The 22,745-nt window shown below is 39.1% G+C and overlaps 1 protein-coding gene across 1 annotated transcript in view; it reads left to right on the top strand.

Moving 5' to 3' along the window:
* BMP5 (bone morphogenetic protein 5) overlaps positions 1 to 22,745 on the top strand; it is a 109,797-nt gene that overhangs the window by 74,740 nt on the left and 12,312 nt on the right. The window contains 1 exon segment of the mRNA XM_006182370.3: positions 16,693 to 16,887. Within this exon segment, the coding sequence (XP_006182432.1) occupies positions 16,693 to 16,887 (195 nt within the window).

The following is a 22,745-nucleotide window of genomic DNA, read 5'->3' as shown; positions in this document are numbered from 1 at the left end:
GCTATTGCTATGAAAATTTAGAGTACAAAGTTTTGATACTTAATTTAAATAAAGAGGATCAATAAATAGAATAGATAGGTCCATTCTGGACATAGAAATTCTAAGAAGAAATCATTAGGAAAGCTAGAGTCAAATCTCGGCGCTGATAAAATATTTTATGTTTTAGCCACAGCATTAATAAAATGAGTGTAATGGTAATTGCCTCATGAGGACAGTGTGAGACCGTCCTAGACAATCATGCCTGGACCACGGAAGGCAGGAGTAACAGTCCTTGGGCTGAACTGGACGAGAAAATGCTCGGAGACTGACTCCATGTGGCACTTCTCTAATTCAGGATCAATTCTTTTACTGCTGGAGGTTTTACAGTTGATTTTCAGGGGTTTTAGATAAATTCACAAATGACAGTCCACTGGAGAAAGGTAAGATTATTGATACATGTTCCTAAACTTTGAGTTGGAAGCCTAGCAGATAGACAGCTATGTTATTAGGTGCATGTGTAATAACATTGGTTAATAAAATGATTACTGGTAGGAAATTTTCAAATACACACTGATCTAGGGTATGAAGCCAACAAAAAAGAACATTCAGAGATATCTGTCATGATCAATTGATTGCTTATATTGGCTAGGGATTCATATCAAATTATTAGTACCTAGTATGGTAGTCTTCTCAAGGTCTGACTACTTGGAAAAACATAACATGATTATTTTGGCGATAACTAGTTGCATCAATGAGTTTAAGGGAAACAAGCTTCTTGTCGCTCAGGAGGGGTAACTGATTAAAAACTGGCCCACATTACCATCAGAAAAGATTTTCAACCCAAAGATGCCTCAGTGCAAATTTGGCTCAGTGGACCTATCAGGAAGCTTTACACATCAACTTGGCTTCTTACGTTTACAAGCAGTATTTTAATGCTCATGGAACACATGGCTAAAAAAACATTGATAGTCTTTGTTAAAGAGTGGAGCCCAACAGCTCCTAGTGTATGTTGTGCTAATGTTTTGAGAAAATTGCATAAAATCCCCACTACATAAAATGACATTTCCCAGAAAAAAAAAAAAAACCATAAAACTGAAGTTACCTTAGGAATTGGCTGGAAGAACATCATAGAAGACCTCTTCAAAGGTCAAGGAAACAAACCCTTGTAATTATAACTGTTGCCTCCTTCTCAGACTGGAACCCATGCTGGTTAGCAGTATATTTCCTAGACATTGTAAAGGGGCAAAGTTACAGCTTTTTGTTTTCTACTTGTTGGTACATTAAAGTCTTCTCTATTCCGTTTTTCCAAAAGCACCGACGATTTAATCCTCTTTATAACTATATTTTTTTTTAAAAAAGGTCTTGATTTTAGTTGTCAGTAAAATTAAATTGAAAGTGGGTATTTTAAAACGTTCACTACCCAAGGTTTTGCCATGTTCTCTCCTCTTCAACTTTTGGTATTTTCGGGGGTTCGTTCCTGGAAATTGACAACTGCCACACCCACATTAATAAGAAAAAATGGGATTATTTTTTTTTCTACAACTATGAGGTGTTGCTCACTCCAGTTGTTCCTTGTTATGTGTGGAATAATTTAGCATACTGATACAATGCAATATCATGTGACATCTCCTAAATATACTGTATTAAAAAATGAGGTTTTTCCAAAACTCTATGATGTCTTTTGAATTACAACATCTATACTCCTAATTAGAAAAATACATCAGTATTTAAATACATTAGTATCTAAAGTCCTCCTGTCATTATATATTAAACATACGTGCAAATTACTACTTGATACTCTTTGATTAAATGTGAGCATGCTTAATGAAAAAGCTGCTTCAGTTTAGGAGGTCCTGGAATCTGCTGTTTTTAAATGGAAGTATCTGGTAAAATAAGCTTGTTGTGTTAGCCTTAGATTCCCCAATGCAGTGTTTTTTTACCTCAGGGGAAAAATTTCCAAATTAAGCCCCTGTGTTGTCAGAGGACTATTTATCTGTGTCAAGGGTCAGATGATCTATGCGGCTGGTTAATCTCAGTATCAGCTGACACAGTGCTAGTAAGTAGCAGAAGAAATTCAGAGATCAAGGGTGATATTTTTCTTTTTGTCCTGCTGTTTTGACTACAGTTTCTCATTATTATTTATCTAAGTTCAAAAAGTTGAATTATGTCCACTTATCAGAGGATCTCTTAAACATTTTGAGATTTGATAATATTCTCTTCCCTTATCTGAACATCTTATAAAGCAATTAAGTCACTTTTGTTCATGAAACCATATGGCTCCCTTTTGCTGAATTTACGGTGATGACAATTGGTTTCAAATAAATAAATACATGAGTCTTGACAGCCAAGAAATGGCAAGAATCACATATCTTGCTACACGTTCTGATAGGGAAAAAGGAACATATACTCCTATGATTTGTTTTAGGTAAATATTAGTATAAATGGGGTAGTTCTTTATGGACTGTTTAATGTCAAGGATAATTAGAGCATCTGTGCTTGACTTTCGGATGAATATTTAAAAATAAGTTGGGAGGACAGTTAAGAATAATTCTCTTCAAATACATCAATAAATACAGTGAATAAGTAAAATTAAGCATTTTCCCCATAGACCAGAAATTAAATCAATGTGTAAAAGGGCGGACTGAAGGCATTAGAAAAAGTACCAAAGACATGAGAGTTAATGGCTATGGAATTGATTGTACTGTGTGGGAATGAGCTACAGGGGACTAGAAGAATCCACTGTTTCGTTGACCTTTTGTTTAGGGGTTATTATACTGCACGAGGGGGTTGCTCAGATAATTGTTTACACTGTAAGCACTATAGGTATGCAAATATTACATTCAGAGGGTACAGTTGATAGGCACGCATCGTCTTTGGGAATCTGGTATTAGATAGTTACATTTAAACCAGAATTCAAGAAACCGATAAAGGGAAGCAGGAAACGTTAAAATTCAAAAAACCGATAAAGGGAAGCAGGAAACGTTAAAATTCAAAAAACCGATAAAGGGAAGCAGGAAACGTTAAGACGTCCCATGAACTTTCTTTTGGGGTAAGTGTATGTGTGCGCATGTGTGCACGGAGAGCGGTGATACCCAGGCGCAAATTCCCATGTAATCAGCTTGCGGGATCCGATGAGTCCGCAGTTGAACATCTATAATTGAAAATCTGTAATTATTAGTTGGAAATCTATAATTATTAACGTGTCTAGAGAGCTCTTATGACAGCATTTAGTAGGGTTATATTTTCTTTAAGTGCCACGATGTTTTTCAGTATCGTAGCAAAACATAAAACTTAAATCTAAATTTTTCCAGAACATCTTAAAGTGGCTTCTGTTTTTATCCTAATTCTATAGAATTTTAAAAACATTAAAACATAAATCAAACTATGGCAATGTATTTGTTTCTAAAAACCTTTTTTTTTTTTTTAAATGAGTCAAGCCATGGGGAGATATTTAAAAGAGAGCTAAACAAAACGACGACATTGGTCATTTCATGTGAATGACTCGGGAGGGTTTCCATTGAGCAGAATTCCTGTATCTTTATGGTAAAAATGACTAGATTTTTACTAAAAATAAATATGACATAGATTTCCTTTGGGGTTTAAGAACTGTGTTTGTTAATTTTCCAAACCCATGTAAGCTGTGACCTATGGGTTTTCTAGCTTGTGTAATGTCTTAAAGCACATCAGAGAACATTAATCTTTCCTGTGTGCTTTAGATTTTTTGCCATTTTCCCACTGCATAAAAATGAGCAAAAACATCAATATACCGTTCATGGTTAGAATAACTCAACATGAATATCAGAGCACTGTTAAATTTCTACTTTGTTCCATCTAAGTTCTTATTAATTCTCTTTTTAGTCATGTAAGATTTTTGTAAACCATACTTTATGTATTTTCAAACTCACTCAACTTAGCAAAACTTATTTTCTGTCTGTACAAAGATCTCCTTTTTCACACCCTGATTAGTGGTACTTTTTTTTTTCCCCTTGCATGCTAATATTTTGTATTTTTCAGTTCTTCATGATTAATTCAGGTTTTATTTCCCTGGTGCATCTTTAGTTCATTTAAAATAACCCTGCATTTGCTGCGATGGTCAATCAAAATGATATTAATAACTAATGGAAACTAACATTTCCTGGGCGCCTACTAAATGCCTGACATTTGGTAAGCTCTTTAAATGGAATGTCTACTTTATCTTCACTATTTCCTTATTTCGTACATGAGGAAACTTAGCCTTAGAAGCTTAAGAGTCTTACCTATGAATCTAAAAATGATTTGTTTCCAGAGCTAGATCTTACATACTGTGACCTTCACAAATTATACGAGTTTTGTGTAAATTCCAAACTGACAAAAATAAATGTATTTTTATAATTTCCAAACAAAACAATGCTATTAATGATTATGATGGAACAAGATCGATCTTACGTTGGATCTGTTGGCAATTACCTTTGGGTTTTTATATTTTCTGTCTGGAATTTAATTGTGATCTGACCCACTAAAAGGAATAGCATTTTTACCATGTTTCTTGTTTTTTAAATCTAGCTACTTCAATATTTCTTTTAGCTCCTTGCATAATGACTAGTTAATTCGATAAATTTACAGACTGAAAAGAAGAAAAAGTCACTTTTCCTCTGCCAGTGATTGACTTCAACGTTTAATTAAATTTAGCCAAATTTAATTTCTTTATTTTGAATCTGATAATGGACGTTCCCCAACCTTAGTGCCCTAGGTCGCTCACTAGGTATTTTGCCAGGTTCTCCTTCCCTGTTTCCCCAACTTCTCCATCTTACGCTCTGTAATCCCCACTCCCCACTGTGGGATCCTCACATCCAACTCTCCCACCATCCTTTGTAAGTATCAGTTGGTGCTCAAGTTTGTAGTTTACATCAGTGTCAGTTGGTGCCCAAGTTTGTAGCTTACATCAGGGCACAGCTAACTCACCAGAGGCTAGGCAAGCACACAGTTTCCAAAAGGCGTTATTTTGCAAAAAATGAGGAAGAAATCAGTCCTTTCCTTCATCTCACTGTCCCTTTCCAGCATCAAGGCTGAGGGTGACCTGGTATTGTTCTAGCCTTAAAAAGTTTTGACTCCTTGAAGTGTGTTTTAGGGGAGCAACACATTAGGGTAATTCCCCCTCCCCCCAAATGGAGAAGAAAAATCTTTGGCAATGAAACACGTTTTTAATTTCTCAGTATGCTTAGCTTCACTTTTTTTGTTTTTTCCCTGTGAGCAGAGTTTAATTGGGGGAGCCATGACTGCTTTTCTAAAAACCTCATATTTTGAACACAATAGTTTGAATATAATTACAGATCCTTTAGTTCTATAGTTGAAAATGAAGAATCATGATGATGGTATCTATGTTTGTTATCTGTATTTTATTTTTTTCTGGTTGGTACCCGGAAATGGGCCTGTATCACCGAATTAATTTAGACTTCTATAGTGATTGGTAGAAAATATTTTTCCTTTGAAAATAGATATGCCTAGAGAATACATTCAGTAATAAATTGAAAATCTTGAATTTGCTGTTTTACTGTGTCCACTGTCTATACAATGTTTTAAAACTAGGTTTTCAAGGCAATTTCCTTTGCTTTAATTTATGGTATGTTTATATTTGAATGAGAGCCACAGGGTAAACATCATTTGCTTATCCAAATTTTAGCCTCACAACTCAAAAACGTCCGTGAAAAAGAGTTTTGAAATCAATGATTTAAAGTAAGCAGAGACAAACAGGAGTTAGTCTTGCTTCATTATCTGCTGAAAGATGTATTTTACCTTTTTTTTTTTTTAGATTCCCCGTAATGGAAAGGGATATGGAAGTATTTGGCTGCATCTGTATTTCTGTTTTGGATTTTCCCTAATTCAAAACAGTAAGCATGGAGCGCCAACCTTGCCAAACAAATGCCAACGTCAGAAACATATTCCAGTTTTTGTTGTTTGTTATGTTCCCTATTCTAGACTCTCACTCTGCTTGGACTAATGATCTCAGGGGTAAATATTTTCATGGTAATACTGCGTTAAGGCCATGAAGAATATGAGTCTCCGTTTTTCTTCTCATCAGACTTAACTCTGTCTTTCCTCTTTTTCTCTCCACTCTGAATTTAACCTTTTGCTGACGTCTTCAGATAAACCCATTGCTTCATTTCTTAAAGATCTATTACAAAATAAAGACAGTGCTGGTTTTGTATCGTAAGTAGGCAAGAGAGAGCCTCTGGCCAAGATGATACAGCACAAAAATGTGGGGCGAGAGGATGGCCGTGTCCCAGGTCTCTGCTGAGCCCCTGGGACGTGCTCTGCCAAGTAGTGGGTCCTTGGCTTCGCACGGGAAAGAATTCAAGAGCGAGCCCCTGTTGAGTAAAGGTAGATTTATTCAGAGAGATACATACTCTATAGACAGAGTGCAGGCTGTTGCAGAAAGCAAGAGAAAGGCCACCAGGTGTGGGGGTTGGGTGCTCAGTTTAAAGTAAAACTAGACACACACTCCAGAGACAGAGTGTGGGCTGTCACACTGAGAAGGGAGAGCGGCCATGAGGAGCTGTGTTGCTAGTTTTTATGGGCTGCGTGACTTCATATGCTAACAAGTGGGAGGATGATTCCAACTACTTTGGGGAAGGGACTGGGATTCCCGGGAACTGGGCCACCCTTTGACCCTTCATGACCAGCCTTAAAACTGTCCTGGCACCTGTGGGAGTGCCATTTAGCAGCTATTGTATTACAAGGGGTGATCAAAACTTGAAATTAGAGGGAAAAATACTTTGATAGGGAAATGACGTATCCCAGCTCCTTAACAATGCACACTCATTTCTCTGCAGTCAAACTGGTCAAGTTTCAACTTGAGTGGAATAGAAACTGGGGAACCACCTGCGTTTTCCTGGTCAGAAGGAGGGTTGAGCTATCTTCCCACTTACTGAGGAGAGTCTGACCTTAAACTTGACAAAACCAGCAGGGATCACAGTCTTCTTGACAGATCTGGGGGTCACCAGCAGACCCATGAGATGGATGGATTTCCTCCAGTCTTCTCAAGATGCAGGGCAGAGACCCAAGAGCGAAGCATCAGCCCTCAACAGTCCCTGACAAAGGGGAACTCTATCCTAATAGGAAGAGTGGACAGCTTTAAGGTCGACAGGGCAGAGTTAAAGACAGGACCCTTTTCTGAGCCCTACTGCATTCATTTCCAAAATGCAACCATTGCTTTTTTTGTGAGGAGTAAATAAGATGATGTTGTAAACAATTGCCAAAATACTGAGAACTTCAATAGATGGTAGCTGGTGTTTCTTTTTCATTTTCTTTTTATTGAAGTAGAGTCGGTTTACAATGTTATGTCAATTTCTGGTGTACAGCATCATGTTTCAGTCATACATACGCATACATATATTCCTTTTCATATTCTTTTTTATTACAGGTTACTATAAGAGATTGAATATAGTTCCCTGTGCTGTACAGTAAAAACTTGTTGTATATCTATTTTATATACAATAGTTAGGATCTGCAAATCTCAAACTCCCAATTTATCCCTTCCCACTCCTTTTCCCCCACTGGTAACCATAAGTTTGTTTTCTATGTCTGTGAGTCTGTTTCTATTTTGTAAATAAGTTCATCTGTGTCATTTTTTTAGATTCCACATGTAAGTAATATCATATGGTATTTTTCTTTCTTTTTTCTGGCTGACTTCACTTAGAATGACAATGTCCAGATCCATCCATGTTGCTGCAAATGGCATTATTTTATTCTTTTTTATGGCTGAGTAGTATTCCATTGTATATATACCACATCTTCTTTATCCAGTCATCTATCGATGGACATGTCAGTTTTTTCCATGTACTGCCTATTGTTTGCTGCTACAAACAGTGGGGTACATTTCTGAATTAGCGTTCCCTCTAGATATATGCCCAGGAGTGGGACTGCTGGACTGGTGCTTCATTTTTACCTTCAGAAAGTGGGAATTGGGCTTACCTGCTCCATTCCCAACTTCCCCGATCCTTTAGAAAGACTTGCTTGTTATTACTTTGGGGTACCAGCTATGTTTATGTGTGGAGGCCTTCACATGAGATTTCTCTCTGGGTTAATACAACTAATAGAAACACGAAAGGTTTACTTATGCTGTGAGATCAGATGTGCTTCTGACCCAGGCAGACCAAAGGGTAAGCCCTCTGGGAACCCAACTAATATTTTGCATGTGGACAGCTCAGAAAGATCCTTTTGCTTTGGAGGCCACAGTGGACTCCTGGAGGTGCCTTATGTGCCCGGTCTCTTACGTGGTGCAGATCAGTTCACATTTTGCCAAAGCCAGAGACAGAAGAAACTGGTGAAGAAAAGTTCTGCTGCTTTTTACTCAGCAGAATGTTTTGTGACCCAACTTTCATACATAGAGGAAAGGATTAAGTCCCAAATGTCTTAACTCTATTTTTTTGGCATTAAGTATGTCAGTATCAGTTCTTCACTGTGTACTTTGGAAAATAGCGTTCACTCTTTCTCGTTATCAAGCCTCAGTAGGATTTATTTCTCTTCCATTTTGGTAGTCCCGGACTAGTCTAAAGATTCTTGAAGTAGCTTAATGGTCATTTCACAGGTTCCCATATCAGACTGGAAGGAAAGGTCAGACGTTCAATGAACTATGTTTTTCTGAACGATGAAAGTTCAAACTAGAGGGTATGAAATTAACTTCCCTGCTGTGACACAAACCCAGATGAATTTAATGCCTGAAAGCTTTGCTTCATTGATATCTGAACACAGAGAAATCATTTTTAAAGACTTTTTGGTTGATTTCTTCTGAAACTGTTTCATTATAGTTTTATTTAACTCTCTTATGATTTCAAGGAAAGAAATATGTGTGTGTGTGTGTGTACATTTTTTTTAATTTAAAAAAAACCCATATAATAACTGGAAAAAAGACTAAAAATAATTCACCCTTCCCATGGTTTTGTGAAAAGAATGTTTCTGCTTTCTTAAAATAAATGAGGCCTGTAAGATCCACTGCTAACCAGTGTTTTCGGGCCATGTGACAGATGATGTCTGAAAAGTTCGGCGGGCCTCAGGGGAGAGGCATAAATATAAAGAGAACAGCTATTAAAAAGTAAGTGCTTATGCTAAGGTAAACTACGATGCTCAGTTTGAGATTCGTATTTCCACCAGCTGAGGGTAGGGCCCCAGTGAAAAGCGTTTGCCGGGTCCGTCCTGCCTGAGACAGGGAGCCTCCGCGTTTCAGACGATGTCCCATGGAAGGAGGCTAATCCTTTTCCATCACCTCAGTCCCACCCTCCGTGCAATAAAACATTTGAGGGTTCTGGAAAGCGTCCACCACCAGGCACAAACCCCTGGCCCTGCTCCTTTATGGTTCTCGGCCTTTCCTTCTCCAGGCCCTCCTTCCAGGAGCCTCTGGAGCTGCAGTTCTCAACTGTTTGCAATCCACCCCCCTCGCCGCCCCCACCCCAGTCCTGGTCCCACCTAGAGCCATCACGTCTATGCTTCTGCCCAAATATCCCAGTTTCTTGTCTGACTCCCGCGGCTCTCTCCAAGTGCAGGGCCTTACAGTCCCTTGTTAGAAAGAATTCAAACTCTTGAAAAAAAATCTGTCCCCTCCACGCCCCCAGATCATAGAGGAAAACGGGTTTCTTTCGCCGCAGTGTAACCAGGAACTGGGACCGCATTTCTCATCGGCAAACAGCGCTCGACCCCACGGTTGGTGTCGGCGGCTCGTCAGGACGGGGTCCCCAGTTGCCCTCCGGGGAAGTCACGCCTCCAGAGGTGTCTTTTCACAGAATCCTTCCTTATTCCCTCGTATTATCACATGTGACCCTCCTTTTGCTTTGGATACTTTTTAAGAATATAAAATTGTAAAAATTTAATATTTAATATAAAACAAAGTGGTTATTTTTAATTTACTCGTTTTTGTTTTTTTGGTTTTTTTTTTGGAAGTGGGGGAGGTAATTAGGTTTATTTATTTATTTTAATAGAGGTACTGGGGACTGAACCCAAGACCTTGTACTTGCTAAGCACACATTCTACCACTGAGCTGTGCCCCTACCTCTTAATTTACTATTTAAAAATTTTTTTAAATTTATTATTTAATTATTTTATTTTGGCAGGGGCGGGGGGTTGTAATTAGGTTTGTTTATTTAATGGCGGTAATGGGGATTGAACCCAGGCCCTGGGGCATGCTGACCATGCATTCTACCACTGAGCTATACCCTCCCCCGTCTTAATTTACTCTTTTAAGTATCAGTATAAAGAAGTGAATGAAAAGATCTAGCAATAGAAATTGCATGAAGAGCCTGGCATATTAAACAGAACCCCAGAATTACCGTGAAAAATCGCCAAAGAATCTACCTTGCACTCTGAAGTTCAAAAATATCTTTTTTTAAAAACCAATACCATATTACTAGGAGTTTCCAATATCACCATGAAAGTTTAAAATCCCAGCTTTTCCTTGTTTTCTTTCTTTCTTTCTTTCTTTCTTTCTTTCTTTCTTTCTTTCTTTCTTTCTTTCTTTCTTTCTTTCTTTTCTTTCTTTCTTTCTTTTTCTTTCTTTCTTTCTTTCTTTCTCTCTTTCTTTCTCTCTTTCTTTCTCTCTTTCTCTTTCCTGTCTTTCTCTCTTTCTTTCTTTCTTTCTTTCTTTCTTTCTTTCTTTCTTTCTTTCTTTCTTTCCTTTCTCTCTTTCTTTCTTTCCTTTCTTTCTCTCTTTCTTTCTTCCTTTCTTTCTTTCTCTCTTTCTTTCTTTTTGAGACTATAAGGCAAAGTAAACCATCTTAAAAACAAGAAAATCCTGAGCATGACTGTAAAATTCTATTTGTGACACTTCAAATGTCCGGCAATAGGTCTCTGCTTTTACTGTAAAACTAGAAACTCTGCAAAGTTTTCATCAAAGTATGGCAGCCTTGAAATTCATAGCTAGATGACAATATGCTTAATTTCGGGTTACACTGAGTTAAAATGTCTATGGAGTTTAAGTAGAGAAAAATTCTATCTCCCCCACATTCCTTAAAATCTGATATGAAAATGATTTCGTCTGTACACCCAGGAGAGAATTCTACACATTTTAAATCATCTGTTTCTAAAAAGGGTATAAAATTCCAGTCTAATTGAGAGTCAGGGAAACTATAATTTAAGAGCACCAGCATCAAATTTAATTACAGATAGAAAATTAGCGAAGATCAGAAGGATATGTGAATGAGAAACAGTGTGCTGACTTGTTTTCTGTGAACTAGTCCATAAAGGATGCTGCAGGAGACTTTCCAGAAGAAGAAAAGGTAATGTGTGTGTAAGTTTTATCACAGGTGTTTTGGGTTAAGCAGGCAATTACTGTAGGTTTATAGGGGAAGAAACAAACTGGAATTTATGCTAACATCGTAGAGTGATATCAACGTTTAGACTCTGATAAATCCTCAAATGAATGTTTTTTTCAAACTGTGTATCTGGAGGGAAACTAAATGCTCATATTTGGAACCACTTATCCTTATAACATCAACATGTCTGTGAAGGGCTGTTTTATGTCAGAGCCTCCTTTAATAACCCTGTTTTTAAAGAAATAAACATTTTGAAAATCACGTTTTCCAAAAGGAATGGTCTGAAATACAAAACTTGTGAGTTTGGGATGGATCTTTGGTTTGCCTGCCTACCTGCTCTGTGACTCTAGACTTGAAATAGTTGTGTCCTTAGGCAGATGTGAATCCAATACCCCAGCTCCAGTGCTCAAACAAAGTAAGGGTAGGGGAGCACATCTGGAAATTTTGAACCTCCATCTTCAATTGTGCCGAAATGTGTTAGGTTAGAGCTGCAGCCTCATGTAGTTTCCTCTTGATTCCTGTGTGAAGAGAATAATTATTTCCTTGAAGATACCATCCTGACTCCATCTTCATTCATTCTGTAATCAATAAAACTGAGAGATAATACAACCATCCATTTGCTACTCTGATTGCTTCTCTTCCCTCAGTACCTGTAGGATAATTTTGAGATGAGAACAAGATGGCCAAGGTGGGACCAGTTCTACAAAATGTTCACACAGAGAGGTTCAGTGGGTATTTTCTTCTTAAATGCAAAAGACAAAATCTCTGTCTGTACCAGACTCTGGGCTCCCACATTTGGCCTCAATACCCCTTTCATTTTTAAAAAATTTATTTTTTTTAATCAAAGTGTAGTTGATTTACAGTGTTAGTTTTAGGTGTATAACAAAGTGATTCAGTTCTACATATACATATAGATATACATATACATATATATTTTTCAGATTCTTTTCCATTATGTTATTACAAGATATTGAATATAATTCCCTGTGCTACACAGAAGGTCTTTGTTGTTTATCTATTTTATATACAGGAATGTGTATCTGTCAATCCCAATCTCCTAATTTATCCTCCCCCCACCCCTTTCATTTTATGATCCAAGGATTCTGTGATACTCAGACGTGGGAGAATTGGGCACCGTGTTTCTTTGGTTCTAGCTGCCATCAGTGAAATCACTGGGATGCCGGTATATCCTGCAAAGAACCTTTCCTGTCTCTTCTCCTCTCCCATTTGTGTGGGAGATCCCCCAGTGTCTTTAAACTTGAACTCTCCACCATCAGATTCTTCTCACTCTCTTGTTACCACCCCACCCACTTAGCAGATCACTTCCCTTCCCTCCTCTGAGGGTCCAACATCAGGACATGGACGTGACACAGGGAAGTGTCCTCTTGTTCTAGGATCACGTCATCCCATCACTGTCACCGCCTCTCACTTTGGGACAGTTTTGGGTCCACCTTAAAAGTCCTTGTGGCATCAGCTTGCTGCTCTGCTCACCTCTGAACTACGACTCTCTCGGAGGCGGATCTGATGCTGGTGCAGGAGACCATCTTGGACCTGCCCTCGGTACCCACGTAGCAAACTCCTTGGAAACCACTCTTCTGATGGAGGAAGAATCTCCTCCCAGCACTTGTGTCACCTTTTTAATCAAGCTCCAAAATAGGGCTGCCTTGTCCTCCCAGGATTTTACAGGAACTTTAGGTAAAAACAGTTCTGTCAGATTTTTTTGGAATCGCCTTTGTTCGTGAGGAGTTAATCATGCCCACCTTGGTACTGGGCCAGAAGGAACTCAGTTACAGACTCAAAATCCCCTGCTTCCTTATACTCACTGGGACGTGGTTCTGCATCTGTGCTTTAGGGGTTCATCATTTCCTTACGATGAATTCTTCCCCTTCAGGCTGGTCCATCCTTATCCAGACGTATCCCTGGTGAATTAAACTTACCCATGTTCTAGCTATGCCTAGACCTGTCTGAATCCTAAGGTGAGGACTCAAGCTGGGGTCCTTTATCACCCTTTTCTTTTAAGGCTCTTTTTATTTCCTATACTTTTTTAATGAGAAATCAAAAATAAGGATCAGCTTTGAAAAATAAAACCATGAGAACACACACCTACGTGCAGTTTTCCTAAATCAGTGTTTTAGGTAGGTTTCTTTATGGATGCATTTGCAGTATCTAAAACATACTGTAACTTAATCGTAAAATTCAACATTGTTAAAGAGATTTTATAAAAGTTTCACTATTTTTAATACATACAATATAGTCTTGGTTTCTATTAGTCCTTCTAAGGAAAACAACCGTTCAGCCATTCAAAGGGCTCCGTCGGCATAATCGACGTAGGTCTAATGTGTCTGAAGGAGTCAGTTGAATAGTTAATGCTTCCACGGTCTAACTCAAGACCAAGAGCCACTGAGCGAGCATTAACTTGTGGAATCTTAATAGTCACCTCATTGCTGAAGTCAAAAGGAAACCAAGAGGAAACTTAATAATATCAAAAGTTATTTTAAAGGGAGTTCACATTGGTTTGAAGGGTCCTTTGCTTCACACACAATATCCACCTTTGTAAAGTCCGAGAAGCCCATATTTGTAACATACACACATCCTTAGAGTTTCCAGAACATAAATCTTGGGAGCAGTATTATTTCTCCACAGATAAAAATTAAAATATTCAAAGTCTTTAGAATAATAACAAAAGAAACCCCTCTTGCAAACCAAGGGAAACTTGGCACTCTGCGTGAATTGCTTATGGAACTATAAAAGGGTCAGTGTGTGTTGTAACGAATGGAAAACCGACTTTAACCATATTCCACTCCTGCCCGTCTTGGGACAACCTACTTCAGCATTAGAGAGATCATATATTCTAAATGATTTCTGCAGTCATCAATGGATGCGAGTAAAAATTGAGTTCCTGTTAAATTAACACTTCATTAAAACATCAAAATAAAAGCTCGACAAATACATTTGATATTGTACTCCGAGGCAGAAAAAATAAATAAATAAATAAAAAATCTGAAGAACAGATTGCTAGTTATTCTATTCCTTAATAGTCAAATTTCTTAGTTCTTTTTTTTTTTCTTTTGCTGCGCTCCCTGTCAGTGGAAACATCTTAAACCAATTTCAAGTGCTACACCTGAATAAACATGTTGTAAAAGTGTTTATGTATTGAAGTGGGTCAGTTCAAGGTATGGTATTTGGCTGGGACTTCTAATTTCTCTTTTTACAGCAAAAGGGCTGCCAGAAGGAGGAAGTCTGAGCTGAATTAATACATTTGTTACAGTGGAAGTAGAATGGAAACTACCCTGACCGCAAATCAAACTGCCTCTTTCATTTATGCCCGTGATAGAGTTTTTCTAAGAAATATAGACCCTGGCGTGGCGCCACCGTGAGTTTGCATTTAAAAGAGAAACCCATACGCTTATTTGTCTAAGGTTTACTGCTCTGATTATTTGTCGGTTCTTTCTCCGGTAGGACTGAGAGTAGGTAGGCATGTGTGAAGCGGGTGGCCGTTTTCATATTTGTAGGAACCGAGCAAGTTTTCCCAATTAGTCGCGGAACAGTTGCTGAGAACGGCCGTGGACGGATGCTGTGCGGCCGGTGCGCATGCGTCCTGTTCTCAACCAGTGCCTCCACCTTTCAGGGACCTCCCTGTCCCTCCCAACAGCTGCACAGCCTCACATGGCACGGTCTCGTTTAATGACGGTGGAAGGTCTGTGCACAATACCAGTATACACAGAAGAGTCTACACTGCCAAAATAAATTTGGTTAAGAGCAAGAGTTTATTTGCTAAAATGCCACAGATGCCATTTCACGGACTTGTTTCCCGTTTCCTTCTTCCAAGGTGGGTCAGGACTTAGAATGGACTGAGGTTGCCCTGCGATCTTCACTGAATAAATATTTTAAGAAAACCTGCACATTTCTCAGGGGGCAAGGCAGGGCCCGTCATGCACGTATTTCAAACCACATTATATATCTTACTCTGAAAAGGTTGGTAACTTCTGTATATGGAAGAGATTTTTTTTTTTTTTTTTGGCATGCCTTTTGAGTGATTCTCGACTAAATTTACAATTTAAGGTTAAATAGTTCATTTTCTTTGGGTGATTTTCATTAAGCTCAAATCAGCCAATGCTTCTCTTTATATATATAAATAAAATGTTTCCGTGATAATTATTTTAAATGAAAAGAGCATAACCGAGAGTGAAATGTACAAAGGAGCAAAGAATAACTAACTCCTAGAGTATTTGTGGAATGACATTAAATGATATATAAAACAGATAATAGGGAGCTACTGCATATAGCACAGGGAACTATATTCAGTTTCTTGTAATGAGCTAAAATGGAAAAGAATCTGAAAAAATATGTATATATGTATGTGTATGTATAACTGAATTGCTTTGCTGTACACCTGAAACTAACACTGTAAATCAATTACACTTCAATAAAAAATAAAATTAAAAAAAAAAGAATGCATGGAAAACACTTAGAAAGATGTCTAGCACACATCGCAAGTACTCCAAACAGCTTTAACATTAGTTTAATGATAAGCAGTATTATTGCCTCCCCACCGGGAGAAGTGCTCTGTCAACATCGACGTCTAGTCTCTAGAACACCTGACCTTGCCTCACTCCTGCCTGGGCCTCGCTGTACTCCTTTCCTGATGAACAGCCACACCAGCCGGCTCAGAAGGGTCTGAGATGCAGGCTGGTTTAGAGACAAAGGCAAGCTTACATGGAGTTTTTCTCCTTTCCGAGCATCTCCGGGCTTGGTTTGCATCTTCTGAAATCCTTTCAGGTAAACATCATTCAGGTGTGTCAAAGCTCACAGAGGGAGGGATTCTGAAATTTTCATGTTTGCTTCAAGATCCATTACATGGAGGGAGACCTGGAGCTCAAAGCACACCTCCAGCAGGGGCTTCTGGAAGGATCCATGAAGAGCTGGACGTGGATTACAGCTTTGTACAGTTCGCTGGGCACAGGCCAGGGGGGAGGGGGGCGGCTCTCAGCACTGATCACCACGGGAAAACCTGCAAAGAATTAGAGAAAGGAGAGCTGGCCATTTGGCTTTTATCACGTGGAGGGAAATTACAGGGCGTTTAATGAGAAGAGCCCACAGCTAAGATTTTGGAAATTGCTACTGAACTTGGACATTTCCAGGTGATGGTGGTCAAGCCTTTCCCTTGAACCTTGCTGACTTCCAGGTCTGAGAAGGATCAGTCAGTGAAGGCTGGAGGGTATTCTGTGACCAAAGAAAAAGTGATCTAAGATGGAAAGCCAAGCACGCGTAATTGTAACGGTGAACTTTCAATGTGTTTAAGGATCTTTGGCCTGCACACAAAACATCCCAACAGTGTTGCAAAATGTTTCCCTTTTCCAAAGTAGCCCCAGAGTTCATTCTCATCAGGTACGAAGCTTTTTCATGAACTCTTGGTTTGTTCCCTTTGTCCCAGGCCACAGCATCAATGTAAAGTCAGCCGGTCTGGTGGGGAGACATGGACCTCAGTCAAAACAGCCGTTCATGGTGGCCTTCTTCAAGGCAAGTGAGGTGCTTCTTCGATCAGTGAGAGCAGCCAACAAACGGAAAAATCAAAACCGCAATAAATCCAGCTCTCATCAGGACTCCTCCAGAGTGTCCAGTGTTGGAGGTAAGATAAAAGCAGAGCGTTAGTTATGCACAGAGAGTTATGGGGTCGTGTGTTGCAAATCAAGAAGCCACAATAAATTTACCCTCTGGAGATACCTTCATTTGGTCTATTAAATCATCCAGCGATCTTCCTAGCATATCCAGAACGTTTCATCTGTGAGTCACTCTGTTGTTCATTTTCAAATCAGTAGGGCTCACCCCCATATGTTGAAAGACGCTGTTCAAATTAAAATCAAGCTGGCAGTAATAAAACTATGAACTAGCTCACTCAGCAAAGGCTAACCCAAACCGAATGACGCAACTTGTAGCTGACCTCCCCAGGGCCTCTCAGCGATGGCTGGGTAACCAGGTAAATTCAAAATAAAAATTTTATTTTTTGGTACTTAAAGCAATATGTGTAAAGCATGCAGCTTAAATTTTTTTTTCTGACAATAGAAGCAGGATAGATTGTATGGTCGTTTCTGTAAATTATTTGGGTGCTATTATTTAAATCGTCTGCTCTGAGTATGTGTACACACAGATGTATATATGGAACCTAACGAAATTATTACTAATGCATAATCGGTTCCACTGTGCTTGTAATTTAATCTATTCAATGATCCAAAGGGAGATAAAAGTACAGTTGGATCTGAACTCATCAAACTGCCAAAATCTGAAAGGATTTAATCATTACCATTAACATCAGTGATCACCTTGTTTAGCCCCGGCGCAAGTACATCTTCATAGGCTGCTCTTAGATGCAAATGATGGCTATTTTCTTCCAAGAAACTATCTGTGTCTATGAAAAATAAGCCAGTGTGAAGGGGAAACCTCGCCCTGGAAACATTCCAACTTAGTACAGCATGTTTGTTCACTTGTAAAATGTGTGTTCCTCTTTGTCGTTGGCCATCACACCAGAGCACTTGCGAGACGCAGTGACTGAGCCGGTGAAAAAACCAGAAATGACTCGACACGTGGTATTTCAGCAAATAAGAAAGCTCTGTTCTTCCAAAAAGACACATTCAGTGCGTGCCATTATTCTTGAAATCTTCATTATTTCCCAAATTACTTGAAACCGACAAGTCATCTTGTCCTTTTGTTATTACTCAAATTTACATGAGTGTTAGATAAGAGATGAATGATTACAAATGAAACAAAAACAATCATTTTTTTTAAACCTGAGACTCTCAACAGAAAACACTAAATGGAATTCGTTGGAACCTCCCTAGAGTGTGGGCGCAGGAGCATCGTGTTAGAAAGAGGTCTGTTTTGTGTATTGAGCAGCAGAATTGGAGGGGAGAGTCGATATGGAATCGCGTTCTACTGAATTACCTGCTACCCCTAAAGCAGTGTTGTAAAATAATTTTCCATCAAATAAGTCTAACTGTCTTTGTCACTTGAAAGTAAACGTGACATTAGTGCCTAATATTACAAGGCTATTTTATAAAGATCTTCACAAGATATTTAGTTTGGCAAAAATTGTAATTGCTTAGTATGAAAGATGGAGAAATATAACTCTCTAAGACCTTTTCTTCCTTGTAAATACTACCCTGTCAAGGTTGTATATTTTTCTTTTCATGTAGAATGGTTCTGAAATAGGTTGAAATGTTTTTAATTTAATGCAGCAGACTGCATTAAGAAAAAGATTTGTTAAATCTTGAATAGAACAGTAAATAATTTTTGAGGAAATTACAAAGGGGAAAGGTTAAGTCGCATCCGTATTCTTCGATCTCGTAATGACTCTGGCAGAGACGTTCCAGCGACTGAAATCATCAAAGTCCTTTTCCCTGCTGGTGACCTCTGTTTATCTTCTCTTCCTGACCGCAAAAACAAATGTGCTTCCATAACCAGAGATGCATAAAACACATGGAGTAGAAATCACATAACTTTTCACCAGTTTCCTGACACTGTTCAGAGTACAAAATTATTCTAATATAGACCAATATTGTCTTTTTAAAAAGTGTGTCATTGGCACCCATTTCTGTGAAATATGTGGCAGATGGTTTTGGAGCGTGTTCATATTTTGATAATAAGAAGAAAGAAAGTAGCTGCTTTGCGTGTAGAAGACTTAACCTTTCAATAAGTAGTAATCAAGCAGACGGGAAAAAGTCTCATAGGATTTGGCTCAAAAAAAGCAGGGGTTTAAGGAAAGGGAATGCTAATATAAATATAAAATTTGAGACATTGGAGACTTGAAATGCCAGTGAAATTTAAAAATTATCCAAATATAAATAGTAAATGCTGTAACACTCCTAGGCTTTTGCAATAAAATACTGTGTGGAGACTCCATGACTGAGGAAGGCCCAGGACGGAGTATTAGATGTTTGCTTGGTCCCATTTCTTTTTTTCAACGCATATCGTCAAACGTTGAAAGTCCCCATCAGTGCAGGAGAGTTAAAGCCCAGGTTATTCTTGCTGCCTTTACTTCATTTCCTTCTTCTTTCAAAGAGTCTTGCCTTCCCACTCCCCAATGCCCATTTATCCTCCCATGCTCCTACGGGAGAGCCTAGAACAGTGTCTAGCACAAAACAGGAACTTCACAAACGCGCGTTGAACAAGTTAACGTGTTGGCTGTGTGGGAAAAACTAACTTCCTTTTTCAGGGGCGTGTGCACAGAACCCCTGCTCCCAGATTTTCTGTAGAAACCCTCCCTCTTTGTTCCTCTTCAGGGTTTTGGCAAGCAGGTAGAGCAGACACTTTGAGGGAGACAGTGCCTATTTTCACTATGAGGCAACACAGTTGACGTTTATCTGAATTTGGGTTTGGGGGAAAAGAGAATGTTGGCAGTAGCTAAGTTTTAAGTTAGCCACCAGTTAAGATGGAAAGGCACTCAGTTGATTAGAGTTTAAAGAACCTACCGAGAGCAAGATTCTGTTCTAAGGACTGTATCCGTGCTGAAAATAATAGAGCCTTAAAGATTTGGAGAACTAACAGGGCAGATGGAAAGTTCTGGTTCACTGCAGGCCTGCTTGGAAAGTTCCTAATTGCAAGCTTGATCCTAGGGATCTTGGAAGGTGAATCCAGTCATGGGTGCCCGGCCTGAAACCATGGTGGTGTCTTAGGACAAGTGTTTCAAAGAGGCATTAAAACAAAAGCATCCCACACTTACTCTCAATTCTGACAGGCACTGTCTCTTGCCTACTGGACACAAAGTCAAGTCAGGCCTCTCAGACAAACTTATTAATCAAAACCAGAAAGAATAATTAATTGCAATTATTTGCTTACAATGTGTTAGAGTCTATAATTAATATACGTTTTCATTATTTCAAAAATAATCAAGTCATAAAAAGAGCTACAGTTCTCCTCTCATCACCTAACTCTTTTGAGGTGGGTTCTGCCGATACCCTGGTATCAGCATGGTGCACGCACTTCCGAATCTTTTCCTCCCAATTTACATCTCTTTTCGAGAATATATTTTTGTTATGCATTTTACATTTGTTATGTATGTGTTTATGTATTAATTACATGAATGGTATATCTTTATGTCCTTTTAAAGACTTTTCTAAGAGCAGTTTGAGGTTCACAAGAACATTGAGAGGAAGGTACAGAGATTTCCCATGTACCCCCTGCCTCCTCACCTGCACAGCCTCCCCCATTATCATTGTCCCCCACCAGGATGGTGCATTTTATTACCAAAAGTGAAACTACATTGGTTGATCACAATCACCCAAAGTCCATAGTTCACTCTTAATGTCATAGTTGGTCTTATGTATTCATAAACAATATATTTTTTCCATCTTTCAAATTGGTGACTATGTTTTTTAACTGCTACAATGTATTCAGTAGTGCTTGTATCAGAATTAATCACGTCACTCTTTAAAAGACATTTTGGTTGTCTTAAAGATGACCGGATAAAGAAGATGTGGTTTATTTATACAGTGGAATACTACTCTGCGATAAGAAGGAATAAAATAATACCATTTGCAGCAACATGGATGGACCTGGAGACTGTCATACTAAGTGAAGTAAGCCAGAGAGAGAAATCTCATATGATATCACTTGTATGTGGAATCTAAAAAGAAAAAAAAAAAACAAAGGAGACAAATGAACTTATTTACAAAACAGAAACAGACTCACAGACATAGAAAACAAACTTACGGTTACCAGGGGGAAGGGGGTGGGAAGGGTTAAATTAGGAGTTCAAGGTTTCCAGATGCTCAGTACTATATATAAAATAGATGAACAACAAGTTTCTACTGTAGAGCACAGGGAACTATATTCAATATCTTGTAATAACCCATAATAAAAAAGTGTATGTAAAGGATGTACACGTATGACTGAAACATGATGCTATACACCAGAAATTGACACAACATTGTAAACTGACTATAGTTTGATTAAAAAAATGAATACATACACACACACACACACACACACATATGTATATAAAAACAAGGGCAAAATCATTCAAAAAAAATTGGGGCTTTAGAAAATCAATGCTGCCGTGAAAATCCTGTAAGGCTGCGCATGTGAGAATGGTGTTAATGCACGTGATTTCTACAGTAAGGAACGCTAAAAGCTGGTGTCTGTGTCTTGAATGTGTGAAATTTTGGAACTCCCTTCTAAAACAACACTTATTTTGGTGCATGCGACATCCAGCTCTAGTGATCTTCTTGTCTGTCCATCTGTGCATTTCCCTCTCTGTCAACCATCATTCTGTCATCTAACCTTGGGGCCACTACTTACTGGTTGTATCATCTTGGACAAGATATGTCATCTCTCTCTGCCTCTGTTTCTTCATCTGTAAAGTGGGAATGTTAATAATACTGGCCTCATAGGGTAAAATGACACGTGTTGTGAGGATTCAGTGATCTAGTACGTGTAAAAACCGACAACGGTGGTTACATGCTCATTCAGTGTTAGACGTTTTCATTGCTCTTGTTCAAATGACTTCATGCGGTTTGGTTTTTCAGAACTGGTACAGAAAGAGTTCAGACTTTTACATCAGAGAAAACTAGAAATTCTCTCTCCCTCTGTCTCTCTAGTAAGTACCCCTGCCCTTGGTCACTTATTGTCAAGTGTCTTTCTGGAGAAAGTTTGCGGAGAGAACATATCTGGGCGTGGTTTATTGTGAAATAGGTATTCCATATTGAATCAACATCCAGTGAGTGGCAGGCACAACATTAACTCTACGCTGATAAAATGTGGGTAACATAAGAATCTTGCTTCTTAAAAGGTGCTCCCAAAGACAATGGGAAAGGCATGCACACTAGTAATTATCGGGAGATCAATTCTGTTAGAGTAGGTACAAGGTGGTGTGAGACGAGTAAGCCCAGAGCGCCTGAGCGGTGCCCAGGGATGCCCCACAAGACCTCATGAGGGACTTATGAAAGAATAGACGTTTTCCGGAAATGGAGGGGTGAGTGAAGCCATTTCAGACTTACGAGCTTGGTTACGGAGCCAGGTACCGGCCTCGAATGGCTGGGGGTGCAAGTATTCTTGTGTGAGAGGAGTGTGATGTCAGCTGGAAAACCATGCAGGGACCAAGTCATAAGGAGTCTGTGAGTGATGGTCAGGGGCTGTGGTGCTTCTGCACAGGCAGTTGGGGAAAGGAGTGTCCTAATCAGATACGCATTTTAAAAAGTTAAATTTGGCATCAGAATGAAGGACAGGATGCCAAGGGAGGAAACTGGAGGCCAGAGTATGATTAGGAGTCTAACCCAACACCCCAAGCAATGAAGATTATAAGATTGGAGAGACGGGAGGTGGAAACCACAATACGTGGCATGGGGCCAGCGGGACTCTGGAGGTGGGAGCATCAAGAATAAGGGGAAGGTGCAGGGAGAAGACGCAGCCACGAGCCCAGCGCTGAGATGCAGCACAGGACTTGATGCTGCCATGGAAACCAGCGCAGGAGGGAGATGTCGAGGATGGAGCCTC

Source organism: Camelus ferus, chromosome 20 (genome assembly GCF_009834535.1).
Source record: "Camelus ferus isolate YT-003-E chromosome 20, BCGSAC_Cfer_1.0, whole genome shotgun sequence".
In the NCBI taxonomy this organism is placed as follows: Eukaryota; Metazoa; Chordata; class Mammalia; order Artiodactyla; family Camelidae; genus Camelus; species Camelus ferus.
The sequence above is the reverse complement of the archived record's forward strand: the minus strand, read 5'-3'. Positions and strand labels throughout refer to the sequence as shown.